The following is a 23,164-nucleotide window of genomic DNA, read 5'->3' as shown; positions in this document are numbered from 1 at the left end:
GCATCAGGTTCCTACTTGGGGACCACACTTCACCTCCACCTTTGTGGAAAAGGTAGAGACAGAAATAATCATCGCGATGCATGAAGCACTCACTAGTAACAGTGGCTAACATCCTCGGGTACCCTGTGGGCTTGGCATCATGTCAAAAGTGTACATGTCTCATCAATATTCGCAGCAACCCTGAGAGACAAGTACCACCATTACTGATTCTGTTTTATAGGAGAAGAAAAGAGAGGTGAACAGAGGATGACTAACTTGCCCAAGGTCACCCAGATAATAAATGGTAGTATGTTCAGGATTCAAATCCACGCAGGAGAATCCATTTGCTTAACTCAGGGGCTACCAAAGGGCAAGATGGTGGACAAGGAGTGGGGGATAGGTGTGCACTGTCTCTAGAGAATTAAAATATAATAATAAAACCAGTTAAAAGATCCATTTCTTTTTCTTTTTTTTTTTTTCTTTTTACCATTACATTAACAATACATGAGTAGTAGAATCTTCCCTATGGAGCAAACGTCTCTTACTCGATGAATCCCCACCCCTCCTAAGCCACCGGTTCAACCATTCTAGAAGGCAGAAATTTTTTAAATAACATTTTGCAGATTTCTAATCCCATCCGAACACTCTCATTGCACTCTGTGCTGCTCCTTTAAGCCCTAACAAGTATACTGGCTATATGCGCCTGTGTTTCTTTCTTGTGTGTCTCTGCCACTGGACCATCAACTCCGTGAGGGTAGGGGCTGTGTCTACAGTTCATGCTGAAGCACCTGGCTTAACATGGTGGTGGGGTTTATGCAAAAAAGATACTTGCTGAATGAATAGATGGGTGAAGGAATGATCAATCTTTAAAATGCCGCTTCCTCCATGAAGTCTTCCTTGAGGGAAGAAAAGCCTTGCTCTTCAGAGAGGAAGGTGGAACAGGCAATATTGGCAGAAGCAGTCAGAATGAGCTGGGCTCTTCTCTCCAGAGCCGCCCTGGAAGTTCTCTGTCAGGGGTGAAAAGTATGGGTCCCCAGGTAGCTTTGAGCTTCATGGCACCCCAACATTCCTTAGGGAGCCACCATTCCCAGGAAGGAAAGACTCCTCTCTTGGCACTAATATTTGAGAGCTGGCATTTTCCAGACCTGTCTAGGGCCAGAAACCACTCATACTAAGGCACATATTTAGGATTATTTTTAGGACTCCCAAATCCTTAAGATCTGGATACAGAAGATCCCAGCGTGTTCCTTAGAGAATCTACTTGGTTTTTGGCACGTTTCTAAGTTGCTAGATAAATGGAACTCTACAAACAGCTCTGTGACCTGGGATGTTTTTATTTTGAAAGGGGAACATGTTCGTTTATAAGTTCGGTAAAACTAAGAAATATTTTGCTAAAGCACTATGGTGGAGTCAGCATGCCTTCAGCAGGTCTCTTCAAGCCCATTTGTTAAACAAGACTGTAATCCTTTGTAAAACATTCTAGATGTCATGCTATATCACGTCCTCTCCTTTTTTTAATCCTTTAAAATATATTTCTGTATTTTGCCCCTAAAAATAAAATGATGTATGTTCTAGGCAACCTTTCTGGGTGGTCCACTGTGAGAGAGGAGTTCCCAGGTCTCCTCTGCGACGTGGGTCATGCAAGGTCAGTCCTGCTCAAGGCCAACACCCGGGAGGGGGGCTGCGTGAATCACTTGGTAAGGTCGCACACCGCAGGCAGAGGTGCTCTGGCATCATGGAATGGTTTAGAGTTTAACATGGAGTCTGGCAGAAAAGCGGCAAAGACGAGGTCACGTGGAAAGTTTCCTGAGCCCCAAATTCCACCATGATATATTCGAAAAGTTCCCTGGGGTTGAGGGAAGGGTCCTAAAGAGGAAAGTCCCTGGTGAATCGGTGACACCAAAAAGCTTGCCTATTTCTCTGACTCACTACCTGGAGTTTTCAACCTACAAGTCACTTTAATGAAGGCAATAACTCAAGAAGATGAAGGCTTACACATGTGTTATGTCTGACAAGAAAGGATTCATGGAATAGTCCACGTATTACAAGGCACGTTTATTGTATCGACTAGCTCTAAGATGGGGAAGCCAAGAGCAGGGTCCCAAGGGAGTGGGACATGGTGGGGGGGAAAGAGAAGTGTGGCTAGCAGGAACTGGAAGGCAAGGAAGTTCTCTACAGCCCTTCCGATCTTAAGGAGTGGGAGACCACTAGATCCCAGGCAGAGTGAGCTTTAGAAGTATTTTTTCCTTTTGCCCAATGATCATCCTATCCTTTTCCCCTGTCCCCCTTCCATCCTCCCTCTCTCCTTTCCATCTTCCCCTCCCTCCCTTCATATGTGTTTATTGAACATCTACCATGTGCCAATTTCTATTTTAGGCTCTGGCAGTCACTGGTGAACAAAATCAGCATGGTCTCCGCCCTTGGGAAGCTTGGAGCCTTGCAGAGGAAACAGACAGTAAACAAATATTCCGCCAAATATCTGTAATCACGCATTACAGTAAGTGCTATGAGGCCGAAGGACAAGGGGCTATACCATGTTGTGACAGCAACACTAGCTTAGATGCAGGGAGAGGGGGCGGTCAGGGGATCCTTCTCTCCAGGAGTGCCATGTAAGCTCACAGCTGAAGGAAGAGGAAAACCTAGGTCAAGAAATATTTATGTGTGTGTGTGGGGGGGGGGTGCTGCATTACAGCCAAAGGAATAAAAGAAATAATAATAACAATAACAATGATGACAAAAGCAATAGGTAAGACTTACTGAATAGTTACTATGTGCCAGTCACTTCTCTAAACATCTAATAACTACTTATTCATTTAACCCTCACAACAACCCTGTGAGGCAACTTACCATTATCGTCCCCATTTTTCAGATAAGAAAAATAAGGCCCAGAGAGATGAAGGGGCCTGCCCATCACATAGAGAGGGTAGAGAAACCTAGATAAAACTCAGGTACTCTGGCTCCAGGAAAGGAAGACCTGGTGAACTAAGGGAGTGAAGGACAAGACAGCGAGGCTGAGCTGTAGCAATTGCAGGGGTGGAGGGAGACGGCGCAGCTAGCCACTCAGGGGCCATCTGTTGTAGAATTTTGCCTAAATTCGGTGGTGGAAACCCACTGCAGGGGCCTTGGGAGGGGGTGAGACTCCCCTTCTCCTGGGCCCTCTCTGGCTGCAGTGGGGAGGCAGCCTGGAGCAGGTGCCCAGCTGGGGGAACCGGGCAGGAGTCCAGGTGGGAGTAACGGGGGTTTGCATCAAGTACCTGGTTACGTAACTAACCAAGGAGCTAAGCTGAGCTTCTCAGTGCTTTCCTTCCCTTTTCTCTCTTCGCCCTATCCCCACCCCTCCCCCTCCCCAGGCTCTCTGCTCTTGCCCCGCTCAGCAGCAAGCAGAGGACCCCGTGGTAAGACCCCGCTCCTGGCTCCTGTTCCGTTTGCTAAGCCGCAGACCCAAGCGGACTCTGGCATTCTGTCACCTTCCCCACGGCACCCTTCCCGCCTCCCCGACTCAGGATCCTTGTCTCCCCCGCCTGTGTGCCTGCCGGGAGGGAGCAGCTGCTGGTGTCTAGAACCCAGCTGTTCTCCCAACTTCTCGCAAGTGTTTCTTAGCGTCAATGCTTCTAATTAGTTAAAATAGGAAGGGGGGGCTGGTAAACAGAGGAGCAAAAGAGAGACCTAATTTTAGCTGTAGCCAAAAGGACTTTCCCTCAAATACACTGTGATCTCAAAATACTTAGCTAAGCGCATATGGACATGGTGGGGAGAGGATCTGAAGAGCTGCAGAAGAAACACTCAAAGCCAAGCGGGACAGCCCCTGCCTTCCCGGAACGCAGGACTGGATCAGAGAGGAAGGCAGTGCGAACGGACGGAATCTGGACCCTGTGCCAGGCACTGTGCGAACCCCGGGTGAGCCTCAACTCAGCAGCGCACCTCCCCTTCCCAGCCCAAGGATGCTGCAGGGGCTAGGACCCCCCTCGTTCTACAGAGGAAGGAACTGAGGCTCTGTGGGGCTGAAGGTGTTTTGTCCAAGATGACACAGCTAAACCTGGGCCTCTCTGACTTCAAAGTGCCTGGCGAGAGGAAGATGGGGTCTCAAATTGAGGACAGATCGAGGGAAGTGGGGGGGGGGTAGCTTTCACAGAGATGCAGGGCAAAGCATGAGGACAAAAACCCAGAGGATGCCGGCTCTCAGAACACGCAGTGGCCTTACTGTAGACACTGGCATGGATCACTCGGGGGCCTTGATGTTCTCCACTCCCGAATCCCCTTCTAGCCCTCACGAGATGTTGTCAGCAATTTACGGGTAGATCAATCATTTGGTGAATGCCCCCCACCTTTCACTATGGCGAAAAATGAAAAAAGATTAAAAAAAAAAATCCCCACTGCTTTCTGCAATTGAAGAAGATGCCATTTGGCAAAAGAATCTGAACTGGCTAATCCCAGCCCCGAACCCCCACGCCCAGCCCACCTTCCTAAGGTTGTGGTGGAATCTGGGCTCCTTCAGAAAACGGGCCACCTGGTAGGACTCATCACGTCAGCTTCCTTCATCTCAGTTCAAGCTTAAAAGGCCTCTTCACTGGGAAGCTCCCCAGTGAGGTTTTCCACACACATTTGGAGACTTTCCACAATAGGCCTTTGAAGCAGCCTGAAGGATTCCGGGAAGCCGGGCTCACTGGGCTGAGGTTTGAAGAGCAGAAGCCCACATTTATTTTTCTTTCCCGCCTTCTTTGACAAAACTCCCCCCAGCGGTTTGTGGGCCCTCGCAGAGCGGCCCTGATTTTCAGGTTACTACTTTTAGGGCTGAAGTCTTAAAGAAAAACAACAATAAAGCACATTCTAAGGAAGCACTGATACCATAAAGATCTGTTTCTGTGTTTGGCTCTACGGCCAGATTCTGAGTCGTGCCTTAGTCATCATTGTCGCAGAAAGAAAATGAACACTGGCCCAACACAGACTCGCTGCGTCACGCAGCATGGGTGACACTCTGTCAAGTCACTCAGACTTTCGGATGGGTGACGGGAGTTACTACTCCCTACCTTGTGTGGAGTACTAATGATTATCTGAGGCGGGGTGAGAAAATCACTTTACACATTGTCTGCCACGGACTTTATCAGGCCCCTGCTCTTCCCCCCTTTCCCCCCTGCCCTGGCCAGGGTGGCCCTTGCTCACATGGTCTAGCCCCTACTCATTCTCTACCACTTGACTCAGGTGATGCTCTCCTCTTCTGGAAATGTTTTACCTCCCTCTTACCCAGGCCAGTTCCAGCATGTGGCTTTTTTTTTTTTTTAATTTAAATTCAGTTAGCCAAGGTATAGCACATCATTAGTTTTTGATATAATGTTCAGTGATGCATCAGTTCAGGATAATACCCAGTACTCATCATGTCACATGCTCTCCTTAATACCCATCACCCACTTACCAGAAGTACATGGCTTCTGTGCTTCAATACCTCCCTATCTCCTAATCGACAATCTGTGTTTTTTTTCATTTTCAGTGTCTGCCCACCATGCCCCCTACCACCACTGGAACAACTGTAGACACGCAGTGTTTTCTTATTCATTGTTGTATCTCTTTACTGAGTACAGTGCTTGGTACATTGATGTGCTCAGTGAATATTACCCGACTCATTGAATTACTTAACACATATTTATTAAGTATCTACTCTGAGCAGGTACTTAGTCTAGGTACTGAAGATAGAGCAGTAAGTAAAACACATATAGTCTCTGCTTTTCCATAACTTTACATCCTGGTATGGAAAATCAGGAAATACGTTAAGGAGGGCACCTGGGTGGCTCAGTTGGTTAAGTGTCAGCCTTCAGTTTAGGTCATGATCCTGGAGTCCCGGGATGGAGTCCCGCATCAGGCTCCCTGCTCAGTGGGGAGTATGCTTCTCCCTCTGACCTTCCCCCTCTCGTGCTCTCTCTTTCTCTCTCTCATTCTCTCTCAAATATATAAATTAAAAATCTTTTTTAAAAAAGGAAATACATTAAAGAGACAGAGAGCTGTCCCTTGAACACTGCAGGGGTTTGAGGCACCAACCCTCTACACAGCTGAAAATCTTCATACAACCTCTGACTCCCCCAAGACTTAACTACTAATAGCCTACTATTGACTGGAAGCCTTACTGATATCATACACAGTCAACTTATACATATTTTGTATATGCATTATACACTGTGTTCTTAAAATAATAGAAGAAGATGTTAAGAAAATCATAAAGAGAAAATACATTTACTTTACTGTACAGTATTCATTCAAATAATCCACACAGAAGTGGACCCACCCAGTTAAAACCTGTGCTGTTCAAGGGTCAACTGTATGGAAGGATTCCTGGTGATAAGCTCCAACATGTAAAAACATCAGAAGTCCTTACTCCCGTCCTTCCAACAAGAAAAAAGCTAAAACACTGAAAAATCACTGATCTTTCTTGGACTGACTAGAGAAATCAGGTTTCAGGACCAGACACCAACCCTGAAATCTAGAGAGACGAGAATCCAGACAGTGATAGCCGAGATCTTCTACTGGAACAACAAACTGGTATGGGCCATTCAGTGATAATTTTGAAGAGTGTGAGACTGAGAAACTTAGGGGTCGCAGTCTTCGCGGGAAGCCCACGCTAGCATGTGTGTTTACTGCCAAGAACCCACAGGATCTCACTGTGAAGAGGCAAGAATGTTGCCCCCTTGACTCCAGCAGGGGGAGAAAAAGACTAAACGCTGTGAAGTATGCCAGAGTCCAGCGTACTCTAGCTTTCCTGTCTCACCTAGGAAGGAGGAAAAAAGACAAGAAACATTAGTGAAGGTCACAGTCCAGGGACAAAGGCTCAGTAAAAGCTAAGATTTAATCAAAACATCACAGAATTCTTTCCCTTCCCTACACCTTAAAACTACACCAACAGGCCTCTAGTATAATATGTTAGAACAAAAAGAACTACAAGACACAGCCTCTATCTAAGGAGGAGCTCCTGGGGAAGGTCAAGGACTGAGTGGGCAGTTTAAGCCTAAAGTAAGAAGCAGCAGCCAAGAAAAAGAAGAAAGAAGAAAAGAAATAATAAAAAGATAAAAGAAATAAAAAAGCAGAAATCAATTAAATTGAATACTGGAAAATATTAGAGGAAATGAAAGAAACCAAAAGCTGGTTCTTTAAAAAGACGAGTAAAACTGGTGAACTTTTAGCCAGGCTAACCAAGATAAAAAGAGAGAAGGCACAACTTACTAACAGCAGAAATTAAAGACAGGTCATTACTACTAATCTTATAGACATTAATCAGATAATATAAGAATCCTATGAGCAACTCTGTGTTGCTCTGTATCTAAATTTGATAATTTAGATGCAGTGGCTTATTTCTTTAAAAGATGTAAATTATCAAAGTTCCACAAGGAGAAATAAATAATCTGAAGACAGCTATATCTATTAAAAAAATTGAATTAATAATTAATTACTTTCCAAAAACAAAGAACCAAGTCTAGAAGGTTTCATAGTGAATTTTATCAAACATTTAAGGAAAAAAAATTATACCAGTTCTTTACTACCTCCTCCTGGAAAATGGAAGCAGACAGAGACATCCTAACTCATTTTGAAGTCAGCATTAGTCTAGTACCCAAACCAGATAAAAACATTACAAGAAAGGAAAACCAAGAACCAATGTCTCTCATGAATATAGATGTAAAAGTCATGAACAGCAAATCAAATCCAACTGCAAATAAAAAGAACAACACATCACAGCTAAGTGGGATTTATTCCAGGTATACAAGGATGGTTCAACATTCAAAAATCAATAATTTAGTTCACCACATCCACAGATTAAAGAATACAAATCATATAATCATATTAATAGATGTAGAAAAAGCATTTGATAAATGCACATCTTAAAGCTCATTCTTTGCACTATAATGTTCAACTTTTTAAAAAAAAATTTATTTATTTATTTGTCAGAGAGAGAGAGAGAGCGCGAGCGAGCGCACAAGCAGGTGGAGCAGCAGCAGCAGAAGGAGAAGCAGGCTCCCTACTGAGCAAGGAGCCTGATTCAGAGCTTGATTCCAGGAGTCATGACCTGAACCAAAGGCAGAAACTAAGCCAACTGAGCTACCCAGGCATCCCCAATGGTTTTAGCAAATGTGCAAGGTCACATATTCACAATGATAGTATCGTGCTAGTTTCACCCCCCACCCCCAAAAACAATCCCTGTGCCTTACCTATTTAATCCTCCTCCCACTCTCCCCAAGTTGACAACCTCTGATCTTTTTACTGACCCAATGGTTTTGCCTTTCCCAGAATGCCACATAAGTGGAACCATGCAATATGTAACCTATAATGGAATGTGCTGTATGTGTCAAGCAAGCCAACTGTATTATGAGTATATGAAATAATCTCGCTAAAGGTTGTAGAATATAAAGGTGCTGACCTTAGGAACTTTGGAAATGAGAAGAGTTTGTAAAATTGAAGGCAAAAGAGACTATATAACAGCACTGTACTCCAGCTGATAAAGTCGTAGTGCACAGGGGTGTGGGTTAAAAATTCTGGTATTTCTACAATTGCTTCCTAAAACTGGACAATTGCAATTAAGGAAATGTAGGGTGGATGGTAGGAGCTAGGTCTCTCAGTATTTGAGTGGGAACTTACAGATAAGCAAGAGAGGGAGGCTAGGATGAACAGTGTGGTAAGAGACTGTGGTTGGAGATAAAGTAAAGAAATGGTTAGTTTCATACAGACAGAGCTAATTGTACATATACATTTTTATAGATATGGTTATACATACTGATTAGTACACACACAGGTATTGGCAGGGAGGTCCAGAAGCAACAATAGCTCAGTAGCAATGAGCACATTTAGTGGCCCAATCTTGGTTTCTGAGATCATTCTCCAATAAAAAGAATCAGGGCTCCTTGGAGAAGTGACTGATTCTAGTACTGGGGCAGGAAATAGACAAAATGAGCTTGGAGGATCCTGTAGTGTCAGAAAGGAAGGAATTAATGAAAAAGAACACACACAGTTAGGGGTCAGAGAGATAAAGGATCCAACTGAGGAGTTCCATTGACCAAAACAAAAAAAACCTGAGGAACAGAATAAAGTAGTACTGGGATATAGCCCCAAATTGCACATAAATATCTATGAGTTCACACTGTTCTAAAGAAATTGAACAAACAAATGAATGAATGAATAAATGAGAGAGAAATGTCCCATGCAGAAGAATCCCAAAGTTATATAGATATCTCAGCCTTGAGGAAGTGCAGCATAATTTTCTTATGTGTGGGCTGCACACAGTGACTTCTTCCATAGTGTACAGGGAAAGAGGGAAAACAAAGGAATTTTACAGTGGAAAAAGTTGGCACACATGATCTCAGCTAGATGATCAAAGTCAATGCTAACAGTGATAAGTCATGTTGATAGTATGTATCTTGATATAATGTGATGAGAGTGGCACTTTGTCTCTGTGGTCTTCTCCCCCAAAAACCTTAACTCTGGTCGAATCACAAGAAAAATATCAAGTAAATTCCAACCGAGGAACATTCTACACAATATCTAATCAGTACTGCTCAAAACAGTCAAGGTCATCAAAAACCAGAGAAGCCAAAGGAGACATGATGACTGAATGTAATGTGATATTCTGGATGAGATCCTGGGACAGAAAAAGGCCATTAGGTAAAAACTTAGAAAATCTGAATAAAGTAGGAACGTTAGCTAATAATGTACCACCATTGGCTCACTCATCATAACACCCCTAAGACGGTAACAGTAAGGGAAAGATGTCAATCTTAAGGGAAACTGGGATGGAGTTTATAAAAACCAGAGTCCCACAGTTTTTCTGTAAGTAAAACAAACATACAAACAAACAACAACAACAAAAAACTGTTCTAAAAAATAAAGGTTGTTAATATATATGCATGTACATATATTCACGTACACATATATTATGTCAGGCGGTTCTACGACCTAGAAAGAAAAGACAAGCTGGGTGAGGACGATGAAGAATGAGGGGGGCAGACAGTCTGCATGGGTGGCCAGTAATGGCATCTCTCTGAGAAATTCGTATTGGAAATGATATCCGCTAAAGCATTATTGGAGGAGAGATGGGAAGGGAGTGAGGGAAGGGACTGCGTGAACATCTAGGGAAAGAGAATTCCACACAGAGGGAACCAGAAGTGTGAAAGCCCTGAGGTTGGGGGTGTGCTCAGCTCGCACAAAGAAAAGAAAGAAGACAAGGTAGGTGGAGTGGCCTGGGCCAGGAGCAGAACAGCTGGTGATGGAGTCAGAAAGGGGGTGGGCGCCAGGCCAGGGAGGCCTGATAGGGCATAGGAAGCAGGAAGCAAATGAATCAGTAAATGAGATGAATGAAAACTCTTTCTCCTGAAATTTATTCTAGGTACTCCAGCCTTTTTTTTTTTTTAAATGAAGGGTCATCATAATATACCTCCCCACAACCCCCAACAAGAGCACACACACATATTCTATCATAACAATGCCAAAATTTCTTAGCCTGCAATTATTCTGACAAAGCCCTCTAGTCCCGTAGAAGCTAAGGCATGCCATCTCCTCTCTCAAACAAAAATCTCCGATGGTTTCTAGGCAGGCAAAGTGAAATGAAGGCTTAAGGCCAACTTTTCACATAATTCAATTGAAAAGAAACTTACATATGCCTGAAATCTTTAGATAATGGAAAGAAAAGTGGATTTTCCTCTCTTCGTTATTAAAGTAATTGGCTCAAACTCTCATTTCATTTTGTACTTGTAGGCACAACCCAGAGTCTGTAATTAGTTTCAAACCACCAAAGTAGAAACTGAATAAAACCTCAACTAACTGAGGGGCCTTTTTTCCCTTGACATACTTGGCTTTGAATGGCTACAGGCAAAAGGCACCAACCCAAAGAGTAAGCTTATGACTGGGACTTGCTTAAAAAACAAAATAACTTGCAAAATATGTCTTGGGTGAGTCCAATATGAGACCCTTACCAGGCACCTTCTCCATCTCTACTCCTAGTCCCGTGTTACGAAGAGACAGTGTCCTGGATGAGGACAAAAACCCTACTCATCAGAGGCGAGCCCACCAGGCTCATCACTTGCATGCCAAGGTAGGCACCAGAACCCTCACCAATAAAGATGAAATAAAAAACACCTTTCTGTGAACTTTCCTGTAACAGTAATGTTCACAAAGGCATTCTACTTCATGAGCATGGGTGTAAAACGTGGCTCTTAGTAATGGGGACTCCATCTCAGAATATCTTGATCTATTTAAGATCAAGGTGCTACACGCTATCACTGGACATGTCTTTGGGGAGCTAATCCCTCTGAACCTCAATGTTTCCATCTGTAGAATGACAATTATGGTATCTGCCTGTGAAGCCCTTATCAATATTAAATGAAATAATGTTCTAAATGAAATAATGTCCCTAAACCCCTAGAACAGTGTCTAGCTTTTTTTTTTTTTTTTTTTTTTTTTAGAGATTTTACTTATTTATTTGATAGAGAGAGAGGCAGGGAAAGGGGGAAGCAATCTTCCTGCACAAGCAGGGAGCCCGATGCGGGGCTCGATCCCAGGACATTGGGATCAAGACCTGAGCTGTAGGGAGATGCTTAACGACTGAGCCACCCAGGCACCCCAGTGTCTACCTTATAATAAGTGACTGATGTGTGTTTCTTTCTTTCTTTCTTTTTAAAGATTTATTTATTTTAGAGAGAGAGACAGACAGGATGGGGGGACGAGGTAGAGGAAGACAGAATCTTAAGCAGATTCCCTGCTGAGCACAGATCCCACACGGGGTTCGATCTCACCACCCTGATCGTGCTCTGAGCTGAAAACACGAGATCAGACATTTAACTGACCATGTCACCCAGGTGCCCCCGTGTGTTGCTTTCTTTTATAAACCTACTTCTATAGCCTGTATTTGTACCTGACACGGATGTGTCTCCTGATAAATGTTGAATACATAACTGTCAGAAGGAACTGTCTCACCAATGATACCTTCTGTAATGTCATCAAGCCAGGAATGATCCTTTCTGTAGTGACACTATGACGCTGATAATCACAACCATTGATTGGGCACTTCCTGTGGGTCAGAGGCTGTGATCTGTGCTCACACACGCCACTTCACTGAGTCCTTGCAACTGCCTAAGAAGGCAGGCCTTCTCTCAGCTCCCCTTTATACGTGGAGAGCTGAAATGAGCAATTTTCTAGGCTGGCGCAGCTAGCAAGGAGCAGAACCAGATTCTGAGCCCACATCCTTCTGATTTCAGAGGATATCTCTTAACTGCTGGGCACCCGTACAGTCATTTTAGAGCATATTTAAAACACAAAAGCGACTTTTGGCTTCTTTTGTTAAGAAAGACTCAACTAGGGTGAACGAAGCTTCCTGTTGCTCCCCAGAATAGCCTCATCCAGCTGGACCGGTGGCTACCAGGAACAAGTGGGACTGGTCGGGCTACCAGCCACTGGCCCTGAGAAGGTGGCTGGACAAGTCATTCAGTTCTGTTCTGAGGAGCCAGCATCACCCTGGTGGGGAGGCCAGGCATGCCAGTGCTGGCGGGGGCGGGGGGAGGATCCCGGCTGCTGGGGGGGTGCAGGGTCATCTTGAGTAAAAGAAGTCCAAGTGCCCCAAGGGCAAAGCAAATTATTCCAATAAAGGGAGCTGGAGGAGTGGTCCTGGGTGACAGTCCTACAGTGGCAGGAAACTAAAACTAAGAACATGGAGAGTGGCCAGGGGCCAGGAGGCCAGTGGGGTGGGTCTGGGGTTAAGGGATACAGTGAAAGGTTCTAGACGGGCTATGGGAGACACCAGGCTATGGCAAGCCTTCTGACTTCCAACAGTTCTCAGGGATTTGCAGGGCTTGTTCCTCTGGGATATTTCTATTTCCGAGTCTTCTCTTTGTGGTTCCTTTTCATGATGCCCTAATAGGAGCTTCTTCTTTCTAAACCTGCCTGGTGTTCAAGGCCCCCCCCCCGCCGATGCTGGACCATCTCCTGGAAACTGTCCATGCACCCCACGCCTCTGGGCCATCCTCCTGTCTCATCTCTCTAGATTCATACCCACCTACAATCTGGACTAAAGAACTTTTGAATGCTTGCTGTTGTTCTAGTATTTTGATTTTTTTCACCCACTTAGATCGTAATTCTTTCTCCAGTAACAGCTGAGATTATTTTCTTTAATGTCAGTTGCAACATAAAACAAATGTTCTAAAAGCTCATACTGACTTTTACTCTGAGGGTTCCCAAATGGAGTGTAAAAATTCCTGGGAGCTCAGGGGCGCCTGGCTGGCTCTGTCCGTTTAGCATCCAAACTCTCAATCTTAGCTTAGGTCTTGATCCCACGGTTGTGAGTTTGAATCCCACGCTGGGCTGCACACTGGGGTGGAGGCTTCTTAAAAATAATAATAATAAAAAAAATTCCTGGGAGTTCAGAGGTTGGGAGTGGTTTCTTCTTTTATTTATTTATTTGTTTGTTTGTTTATGTATTTAAAGATTTTATTTATTTGCCAGAGGGAGAGAGCACAAGCAGGCAGAGTGGCAGGCAGAGGCAGAGAGAGAAGCAGGCTCCCCGCTGGACAAGGAGTCCGATCCTAGGACCCCGGAATCATGACCTGAGCCGAAGGCAGCAGCCCAAACTAAGCCACCCAGGCGTCCCTGTTTCTTCTTTTAAATGAAGACAATAATACCAACTTCATAGAGTTGTTTGATGGATTGAGATAATGGGTATAAGCCTGCTGAGTTGAAAAGACAATCTGGCAGAAGAGAAAGAAAAGGCAGTTGGAAGTAATAGGAGACGAAGGCAGAAGGAAAAGAATTCTATGGGAGGATGCGAAGAATTGCTAGTGAAACTGATGAAGTCCGTGTCCTCTGTGTATCAGGCACTGTGCTAGGTGCTTCATCTACATGACGTACGAGATGCTGGTGAAGAGCACCCATCCTGGAACCAGGCTACTGGGTTCTAATCCCAGTTCCATCTGCTACCAGCTGTGTGAGCTATTATTTAAAATGCCTACGGCGTATTTTCTTCATCTTTAAATTGGGATAATTTAAAGCAGGAGTTGGCAATTTTTTTTCTTTCTGCAAAGGGCCAGATAGTAAATATTTCAGGGTTTCTGGGACACACAGCTTCTGTTACAACTCAGGCCCCCAGTTGTAGCATGAAAGCAGCCACAAACTCTATGTAGGCAAATGGGCGTGACTGTCGTCCAATAAAACACTGTTGGCAAAAACGGGCAGTGGGCAAGAATTGGCCCACGGGGAGTGGTTTGCCAACCTCTAATATAGCATCTACTCCACAGGGTCCAGACGACTGAAGAGCTAACGAAGCTTGTGCTTAGAATAGTGCCCTGCACAGTAACCACTCCACAAAGGTAATTATAATGAACCAGTGCAATAGGTGTTGGAGTGCCCTCTTACAGGGAAGAGAACCGACGTTCAGAAATGACTGAGTAACTTCTCCAAGACCTGGCATCTTCTAAGAGTGGCAGGGTCAGACTCAGGGCACAGACTTATGAGACTCTAATGTCTATAGCTGTCCACTGTGACTTTTATTAGCTTCCAGGATCTTACCAGAATTGAGACCTTATTTCACAGACCCAAAGGGAAACTGGCTCTAGTCCTGTATGTGCACGTGTTTGGGGACTTGACTCAAACGCAGGGCACACCGTGAATGATGAAATCAGGCCTGAGATCCAGATGGGCATTGCCGGAAAGTCCCCAGCTTCACTTCCTTTCCATCCTGATTCCAGTCAGTGGAGAACAGGTGCGGAATCCGTGTTCACTACCCTCTTGGGTGCTTACACAGTCTCAGCCCTCCCCGGCCTCAGCGTCGGTTTCCTATGACACCGGTGGATCAGCTGCCTTTGGGGAGCCCTAATTAAGTGCACAAATAGGGCAGCTTTCCCAAATCCCACATTCGTTCTGCTTTGGAATGCCAGAACTCTTCTACCATGGAAAAATGCTTCATGCCCTGACTCTTAGCAAACCCAGCAAGTTCAAATGCATTTCTGGGGTGGGGGGTTGGGGGTCAAGAATCCCAAGCTGTTATGTGAGAAGGCAAGGAAAGAAAGGGCTTTTCTTGAAAGAGGGAAACAAAGGGCATGCAGAAATGTCACCCAAATGCCCTGCAAACCCTCTAGCTTGCCCCAAGTTGTTCTTTTGTCTGAAAGCCTTGAAACTGTGATTTATGTAACTCTCTCCTCAGGTCAGTAACTGGCTTCTTAAGCCTGAGCCTATGAAGCCAGTGCCGGTGATTTCTTTCCATATGTCAAATACACGGAATAATAAGAAAAAGAATCTCCATTAAATGGCACAGACCTGGTGCATTTCAAAACTAGCCACCTTTCAGTTTTATCACCATTTTTCTCTCCTCCTCTTCTTCCTCCTCCTCTCTCCCTCCTTCCACCCGATAGCCCAGTCTACTATCCAGTCTATTCTAGGGAAAGCCTCTCTGGTTCTGAGCTGAGAAGACACCGTAATGATGGGTTTTGTGCATGTGGATTTAATAGTAATAGGCTGTCTTCTTTATGTTTAATTCCACATCTTCTGGAGTGAAACCGTTTAGGCTGCAGTCTCCCAAAGGCAACTGTATGTTGTCTACATCCACAGTTCAGTGGACCGCTGTGTTGATACACTTTCCCTCATCAAAGGATGGAAAGTGGCTTTGCCTTCAACTTGATGTTCCTACAAGACAATGCAATGGTAGAAACCATTGGGCTGGGAGTCACCCAGATCCATCCACCACTAAGTCTTTGAAGCCCAGAATCTAAGTGGATCTTCCTGGCTCCAGGCTCCAGGCTGATGGATGCAACCCTTCCACTGGCTGCCATGGGCTTTCTGCTCAGGGAAACAGCAGCCTCTGTGGGGCTTGCTGTCTCAGGAGAGATGACGGGACCTTTAGTTAGGGTGGCCGTAGTTTATTATTATCCCAATAAAGTTCACCTTTGAGTCCTAACGTTTCCTAATTGATTATTAATAACTACACCAGGACACAGACATAGGCTGGGTCTCTGTGGGATGTATAAGCTGTCAGTGGCTGGGTGATTTGGGGAAGTAACTATCATAGGCCCCATTCTCTCTAGAGTCACAGGCAATGGGGAAGTTTTGAACTTTTAATTTTGATTTCAATGCTCTCATTTTGTGTTGCTTCTTCTGACAGACTGCCCCAGAATTCAGACAAACCCAACTCCTCAACATGTACTCTGACCATTATGTCATAACAAACAGGAGATCTTAACATCAAATAAAAAAAAAAGTTACCATGACCTCAGAAGAGATCGATTTACATTTAGCTTTGTTAAAAACTCAATACACTGCTCTTATTTTTTCAATTCCCATTGGCTACAGAAAATTCGTTAGGGGCCTGCGGGGAGGGGAGGGCCTGCTTCAAGGGTGTGTCCTCTCTGCTGTCGCCCACGCCCCACGTCAGGAAGAACCCAAGCTTGGGGCTTCGTGATCTGTAGTCATTGTCGTGAAATTCTTCATAATTTTATTTCTGAATCTGTGCTTTGCAAGTGGAGGCTGACAGGACAATGGAGCGTGGGCTGGGAGGCCTGCTGCTGCCTTTCCTTTCCTAGATCTGATTCTTGGCCGCCTGCTCCCTGCCCTCTGCCCGAATGCATATCCCACTGCTGACCCAGCACCTCAGGGGTGGTGACAGGGCTACATGAGGTGCGGGACGTGGAGGGGCAAGCACAGATGTGGGGAGAGCCAGGCATCGAGCCTGTGGCATCTCGGGGTGGGGCAAGGCAGCGGCTTTCCCTGCCACCTCCACTGTCACCGGGAATGGGGTGGATAACTGGGAAGCTGGAACCCCCTGGGAGTCACCTGTCAGCCAGGAGCTGAGGCATCAGGCCTGTGGGAAGGGGAGACTCCCCTGTCTGTGACCAGGGCCTCCCATTTTCATTTGGCACTGGATCCCACAAGCTATGCAGTCGGTACTGCCTGCCATAGCCCTCAATAGCATCTCAGAACTACCGGACTACTCACAGACCCTTGTCCCTAAATAGCTCCCCACTTCCTCTCACTTGCCAGTAGACTCTTTGAGCAGCAGCTGTGGGTCCCAGACTTTCTTGTGGAGGGCCAGTTTCCCCAGGGGCTCAGCACTGGCCTGTCGGGAGCCATTTTACACTCGGCCTGGCCTGGGTGGCAAACTGTCATGTTTACCACTGCGAGGCAGCCCCTCACGGTTTAGAAAGCATTCTTTCCCTGTGTCTGTGTGCGCGCACGTGCGCATGCACACATATGCACACACTCATTAATCTCACTTTCTCCAGCTGGCTGAACATGAAAGAGTTTATACTTTGGATTTTCAGACAAATCCAGGTTCGGGTCCTGACACTCTCACTTTCCAGCTCTATAGCTTAGAGCAAGTGACTTGCCTTTTTCTCAACTTCAAATTCTTCAATTTGTAAAGGGAAATACTAGCATCTACCTACCTCACTATGCTAATTTACAGATTAACTGTGGCTATATAACCACGTAAATGACAGGCAATCCGTTGAGAGATGAGGAATGATGCCCCAGGCATCCTCCTGGCTGAGAGGACTCCCCACTGTTCATGGGGGCAGCACTGCTTTAAGAAGGAAAAAGCCTATTTTTTTTACTAAAAAAGCCCATTTTTACTTGAGTCAAAAAATGGGCAGAAGACATGAACAGACACTTCTCCAAAGAAGACATACAAATGGCTATCAGACACATGAAAAAATATTCATCATCACTAGCCATCAGGGAGTTTCAAATCAAAACCACATTGAGATACCACCTTACACCAGTTAGAATGGCAAAAATTAACAAGACAGTAAACAACATGTGTTGGAGAGGATGTGGAGAAAGGGGAACCCTCTTACACTATTGGTGGGAATGCAAGTTGGTGCAGCCACTTTGGAAAACAGTGTGGAGATTCCTTAAGAAACTAAAAACAGAGCTTCCCTATGACCCTGCAATTGCACTACTGGGTATTTACCCCAAAGATACAGATGTAGTGAAAAGAAGGGAAACATGCACCCCAGTGTTCATAGCAGCAATGTCCACAATAGCCAAACTGTGGAAGGAGATGAGATGCCCTTCAACAGATGAATGGATAAAGAAGATATGGTCCATATATACAGTGGAATATTACTCAGCTATCAGAAAGGATGAATACTTAATATTTGCATCAACATGGATGGGACTGGAGATTATGCTGAGTGAAATAAGCCAAATAGAGAAAGTCAATTATCATATGGTTTCACTTGTTTGTGGAACACAAGGAATAGCATGGAGGACATTAGGAGAAGGAAGGGAAAAATGAAGAGGGGAGGTACTGGAGGGGAAGACGAACCATGAGAGACAGTGGACTTCAAGAACTAAACTGAGGGCTTTAGAGGGGAGGGGGTAGGGGAATGGGTGAGCCCGGTGATGGGTATTAAGGAGGCCACGGATTGCATGGAGTACTGGGTGTTACATGTAAACAATGAATCACGGAACACTACATCAAAAAATAATGTACTGTATGGTGACTAACATAATTTTTAAATTTTTTTTAAAAAATTAAATAAAAAATGAAAATAAAAAAAAGAAGGAAAAGGTCCTGGATAGGTGAGTGGCATGAACTCTGGACATCTGAGAAAATGCTTCTTGAGGAGCGAGATTTGAGCTCACGGCCCTAGTTATTTTGACAGGTGAGAGGAAGTACTGAAATTGGGGGTAGAGTAGAAAGCATCGAATATAAACACCACCTCCTTCTCATCGCTCCCACATTCTTGCCCTGCCTTCTGGAGAGGCCGGCAGATCTGTGATTGCACTGGAAAGGTTCCGGAGAGTAGCATGAGATGTGTTTGGGATGAAGATCCAGATTCCAGTCTCAGGTTGTGTCTCTACAACCTTGGGACATCACCTCCAACCCGGGAACCAAATGTCCCTTTTAAACGCATTAGAACCAGATGTGTTTGAAACGCATCAGACTAAACGACTTGTTTAAACCTATTTCGGCTTTGACAGAGAAAGGACAGCTGTAGACACATATTCTGTAACGTGCTGGGCCATGCCTGCTGAACTAGGGTGGGCCCCGTCAAAGCAGTGGCCTCTCATCCAGGGGTGCTGCGGATGCCCAGAGTAGGGCCGTGGGCTGGGGCTCCCCAACGGCATCTGTCTGAGGACTCCTGCATCTTTATTCCCACCAAGGCACATGCGTATACTTGAATGGGATGTGACTGACTTCGTGACCCAGCCATTTTCACATGGGGTGTTTGAACAGTCACCGCCAAACGGAAGGAGCACGGTGGGCTGTTGTGATGGGAATTCTGGGAATACTATTTATGGCTGTGTTTTGGTCTACCTTTGGTCTAGTACACAGGGTACAGTTGGAAAACAGCCTCAGCTGAAAACACTCTTTTGTCTTTCAGGGCAAAATTTCCCAATCTTTACACGCAGCCTGTCAGCTCCAGGCTCCTCCTGCCCCTGCCTCTGCCTCCTCTAGTCTCACAGAAAAACGGGGTCATCCCTCCCTCCTCCACTCCCTCTCACTTGGCCTCTGAGTCATTCACAACAGAAGCAGGACATATATTAACGGCAAATCATGAGAGATTTGGGGCTTGACAGACCTGGGCTGAAATTTCAGTTTCTCCATTTTTTAATTGTATGACCCTGAGCAAGTCACTGAACCTCTCTGACCCTTACTTTCATACGTAAAAGGAGGAAATAATAGTTGCTACCTAAGAGGACTGTTTTCAGAACCAAAATGAGATGCGTCACTGCAGATAGATCCTGATTGATATGCTTAATTGTGTTTTTCTCTCTGCCCTAATGATTTTGGCTTGCTCCACAGAAACCAAGCTTCTGCCTCAGTTTCCCTTCCTGACTGTGAGTCTCTTTCCTCTCTTGTGTTCCAGATGCAGCAGAATGGACTGAGGTGGGAATATGGCTGTACAGCCATTCCTTCTGCCGAGGGATCCGTCTGCAGGCAGGGATCCTCCCATGGATGAACAGGAGATATGAGTATCAATAATAGCTCATTTTATTAAGCATTTTCTTTGGGCCAATTTATTACCATATCCCCCTTATAAAAAGCCTAGAGGTAGGCACCATTACCCATCCAGTTTTACAGATCAGGAAATTGCATGTTGGAGATGTTAAGTCCGAGGTCCCACAACCAAGAGTGGTGGAGAATGAATTCTAACCCAGTGTCTGGACTCTAGAACCTTCTCTTGTAATCGCCAGCCTCCCTACATGTTCACTCCTGTCCTTCTCTAGAATCATCACCACCGTAGCCATCACTGATTGAACACCTATAATCAGTACAGATGTTATCCCATGTGACTTTCCCAGCAATCCCAGGAAGGAGATGTTTGCACATCCATTTTACAAATGAGAAAGCTGAGTTACAATAAGTATGTCATGCAGAGTTAATTGGCTATGAAAGGAGAAGATGGGATACAGATACCATATATATTCTCCTTATAGTTCCTTGAACACTATACAATGGGTCACCTGCTTTATAAACATTAACTCTTGTAAGAGCTCTATGAGGTAGGTGACACTAGAATTCCCATCTTAATAGACAGGAAGACGGAGGCAGAGAGAAATTAAGAAACTCCCACCCAGGACTCACAAGTAAGATTAGCAGAGCTGGGGAGAGGGTGGTTGGGTTATGGACACTGGGGAGGGTATATGCTACGGTGAGTGCTGTGAAATGTATAAGCCTGATGATTCACAGACCAGTACCCCTGGGGCAAATAATGCATTATATGTTAATAAAAATAATCTAAAAAACAAGAGTGGCAGAGCTGGATTTTGAAGGCACGCAGTCCAGCTGAAGCGCCTGAGCTCCCAGCCTCTAGAGCACTATGTTGATATAAGAAATGAACGATGCCAGCAAGGTGAGGGGAAGTGGGGAGGGTTTCAGAGGCAGAGGGAATTACCTCTGCGTGGGTTAAAGGCTCAGGGAGCCCAGGAACTACAAAAGCTCTGGAAAAAGGAACTCTCCACCCACATGGATTGAAGAAGTCCCCCAGAGCCCTGGCTCTCTCCTCCAAAAGGGGTCAGCCACCCTGGAGAATTTTCCATCATTGAGCAATGGTGTAGGTGTTTTGTTTCCCTTAGGCCCACTGAGATGCATCATGAGGAAATTGCCTTAGTTAGACTCTTGAGCAAGCTGATTCCACTATTCAGCTACAAAATCCTCAGAAGAGATGGAAGCCAACTGTTTTAAATGACCAGTTGTATTTAAATATCCAGCGGGGGGAAAAAGGGCCTTTTGTCAGGAAAGACAGAAACAAACATGTATTGAGCAGTGACCACATGCTGAAACGTGGGAGTTGTTAAACCTCATAATAACCTTTGAAACGGTGATTCACCCCATTTTACAGAGAAATAAACCAAGGGACAGAGGAGCAGAATGATATCCCCAAATAGAGTGGCAAGTAAAGGATCCTAGATATGGTCCAATGCTCACATATATGCCTTTAGACTACATGTTCTCAGATGGATCTCTGCTGCCTTTCATTTGTCTATGACTGATCCATATGGTTTCAGAATTTTCCCATAATTAATGGTGAAATGACCAAAAATGTCTGCATAAACCCACTGACCATTCTGCTAACCTGGTGTGTTCTGGTCTAAAATGTTAACATTCTGAAAAACAGCTTGAGAAGAAAAAATACTTTATAGGGAACATTTCCAAGAAATCCCAAAGTCATAATGACAGAGAATAGCAGATGTGAGTATATGGAAATTTAAAACTCCTGTACAAGACATCATAAGCAGAGGTAAGCAGAGATAGATGGTGTGGGACATATGATAAGAAAGTCTTCAATATAGATGACAGACAACAGACGGATATATAGAGCATATAAAGAACTCCAAATCAGTGAGAAAAAGACAAATAATCCCATAGGAAGATGAAGAAAGGATATTAATAGGCCATTAACAGAAAACAGAAATCAAGGGAACAAGGATACAAAGAAAATGTTCATTCTCACTACTAGCAGAGCAAAGGCAAATAACTAAGAACAGTCATATTCTGCCCAAGAAATTGGCAAAAGTGTTAAACGACTGACAATATCCAGTGTTGGCAAAGGCACAGGGACACTGCTGGCAGGAATACAAATTGGGACAGCCTCTTTGGAGGATATTTTGGCCACAGTTAACAACATTCTAAACACGCACAATCCTTCCAGTAGTAATTTTTTTTCTGTCTCTCCAAGAGAGATTTTCATACTTATATATAAAGAGCCATACCAAGGAGGAGCCTTGTATCACCGTTTACAAAAGCTATATACTAGGAACCACCGAAGTGTCTATCAACAGGATGATGGTTAAATAAATTTTTAATATACTCGGACTCTGAAATTACTATCAGTGATAGACCTGGGGCAGCTCTATGTGCAGTAACACATTCCAGGATATCTTGTAAATGAAAACAAAACTGTAGAACAATCTGTACCACACTATTATACATAGGCCCATCTCTAGGTCTGTGAAATCATTAAAAAGGTTAAGAAAACACACACAATGTACAATAGTGATTACCCCTAGGAGCAAGAGAGGTTTGTGCCTTATATCTTTTACTCGACAGTTCTATACTGTTGGAGGTCTACTCCTATCATTTTCCCCATACCTAAAAAGAGCAAGTTGGCCACTGAGAGGGAAGCACTTGCCTTGTTCTATGGGTCCTATTGACCCAGGACTGAGAAATCCTCTGACTCAGGGCTGAGGCGTCCGCCCCTGCTGAGGGAAATGGAAAGCAGCTCACTTGGAGGCTGCCTTTCCGTCCTTCTCTCTCTAGGAGCCACAGGTGCTTAGAGGTCGGGACACGTGTGTGCACACACCCCCATTCTCTCACACACAGTGCCACTCGAACTCCTGCACAGACTAGTGCACGGCGCGAAAACTTCTGAATCATGGGCCAAAGTGATTCTTGTCATCCTGATAAAACATGTACACAATCACACCCTGATGCAGCCATAACAAAAATAACAACTTGTCAGACCCCGTCAGCACCAGCCTTGATTTAAACCACGGGGTCCGAGGGGGCACAGATTGGCTGTGGAGTTCCTTAAATAATGGCTCTGCTGGCCTAAAACATAGCAGATGTTCCCTTAGCCCTAGCTCGCCCAAGACATAAACTATGTGTTCGGGGGAAAGCAAAGTCAAATGACTCATGACAGAGTTTGTTTTTAGTATGAATTATTTTTTCTGGCTCCTTGCTTTTAAAGACGGATCTTTTTCAGATGGGCTGAAGCAAGGGCTGCTGGGA

General features: G+C 44.8%; 1 protein-coding gene across 12 annotated transcripts in view; it reads right to left on the bottom strand.

Annotated features, from left to right (window-relative positions):
* Nucleotides 1–23,164, bottom strand: part of FGGY (FGGY carbohydrate kinase domain containing) — a 456,358-nt gene that overhangs the window by 26,115 nt on the left and 407,079 nt on the right. Inside the window, exon 15 of one of the 12 annotated variants that reach the window (XM_032839770.1) lies at nt 6,566–6,733. The exons of the other annotated variants lie outside the window; for them this stretch is intronic. Coding sequence (XP_032695661.1) covers nt 6,716–6,733 — 18 coding nt within the window. The 3' untranslated portion in view covers nt 6,566–6,715. Of the gene's footprint in view, nt 1–6,565; nt 6,734–23,164 lie in introns of those variants that run through there. 12 annotated transcript variants of the gene reach the window in all.

This window comes from Lontra canadensis, unplaced genomic scaffold (genome assembly GCF_010015895.1).
Source record: "Lontra canadensis isolate GAN:19392208 unplaced genomic scaffold, GSC_riverotter_1.0 scaffold109, whole genome shotgun sequence".
Lineage (NCBI taxonomy): Eukaryota > Metazoa > Chordata > Mammalia > Carnivora > Mustelidae > Lontra > Lontra canadensis.
This window is presented reverse-complemented; position numbering and strand designations above follow the sequence as displayed.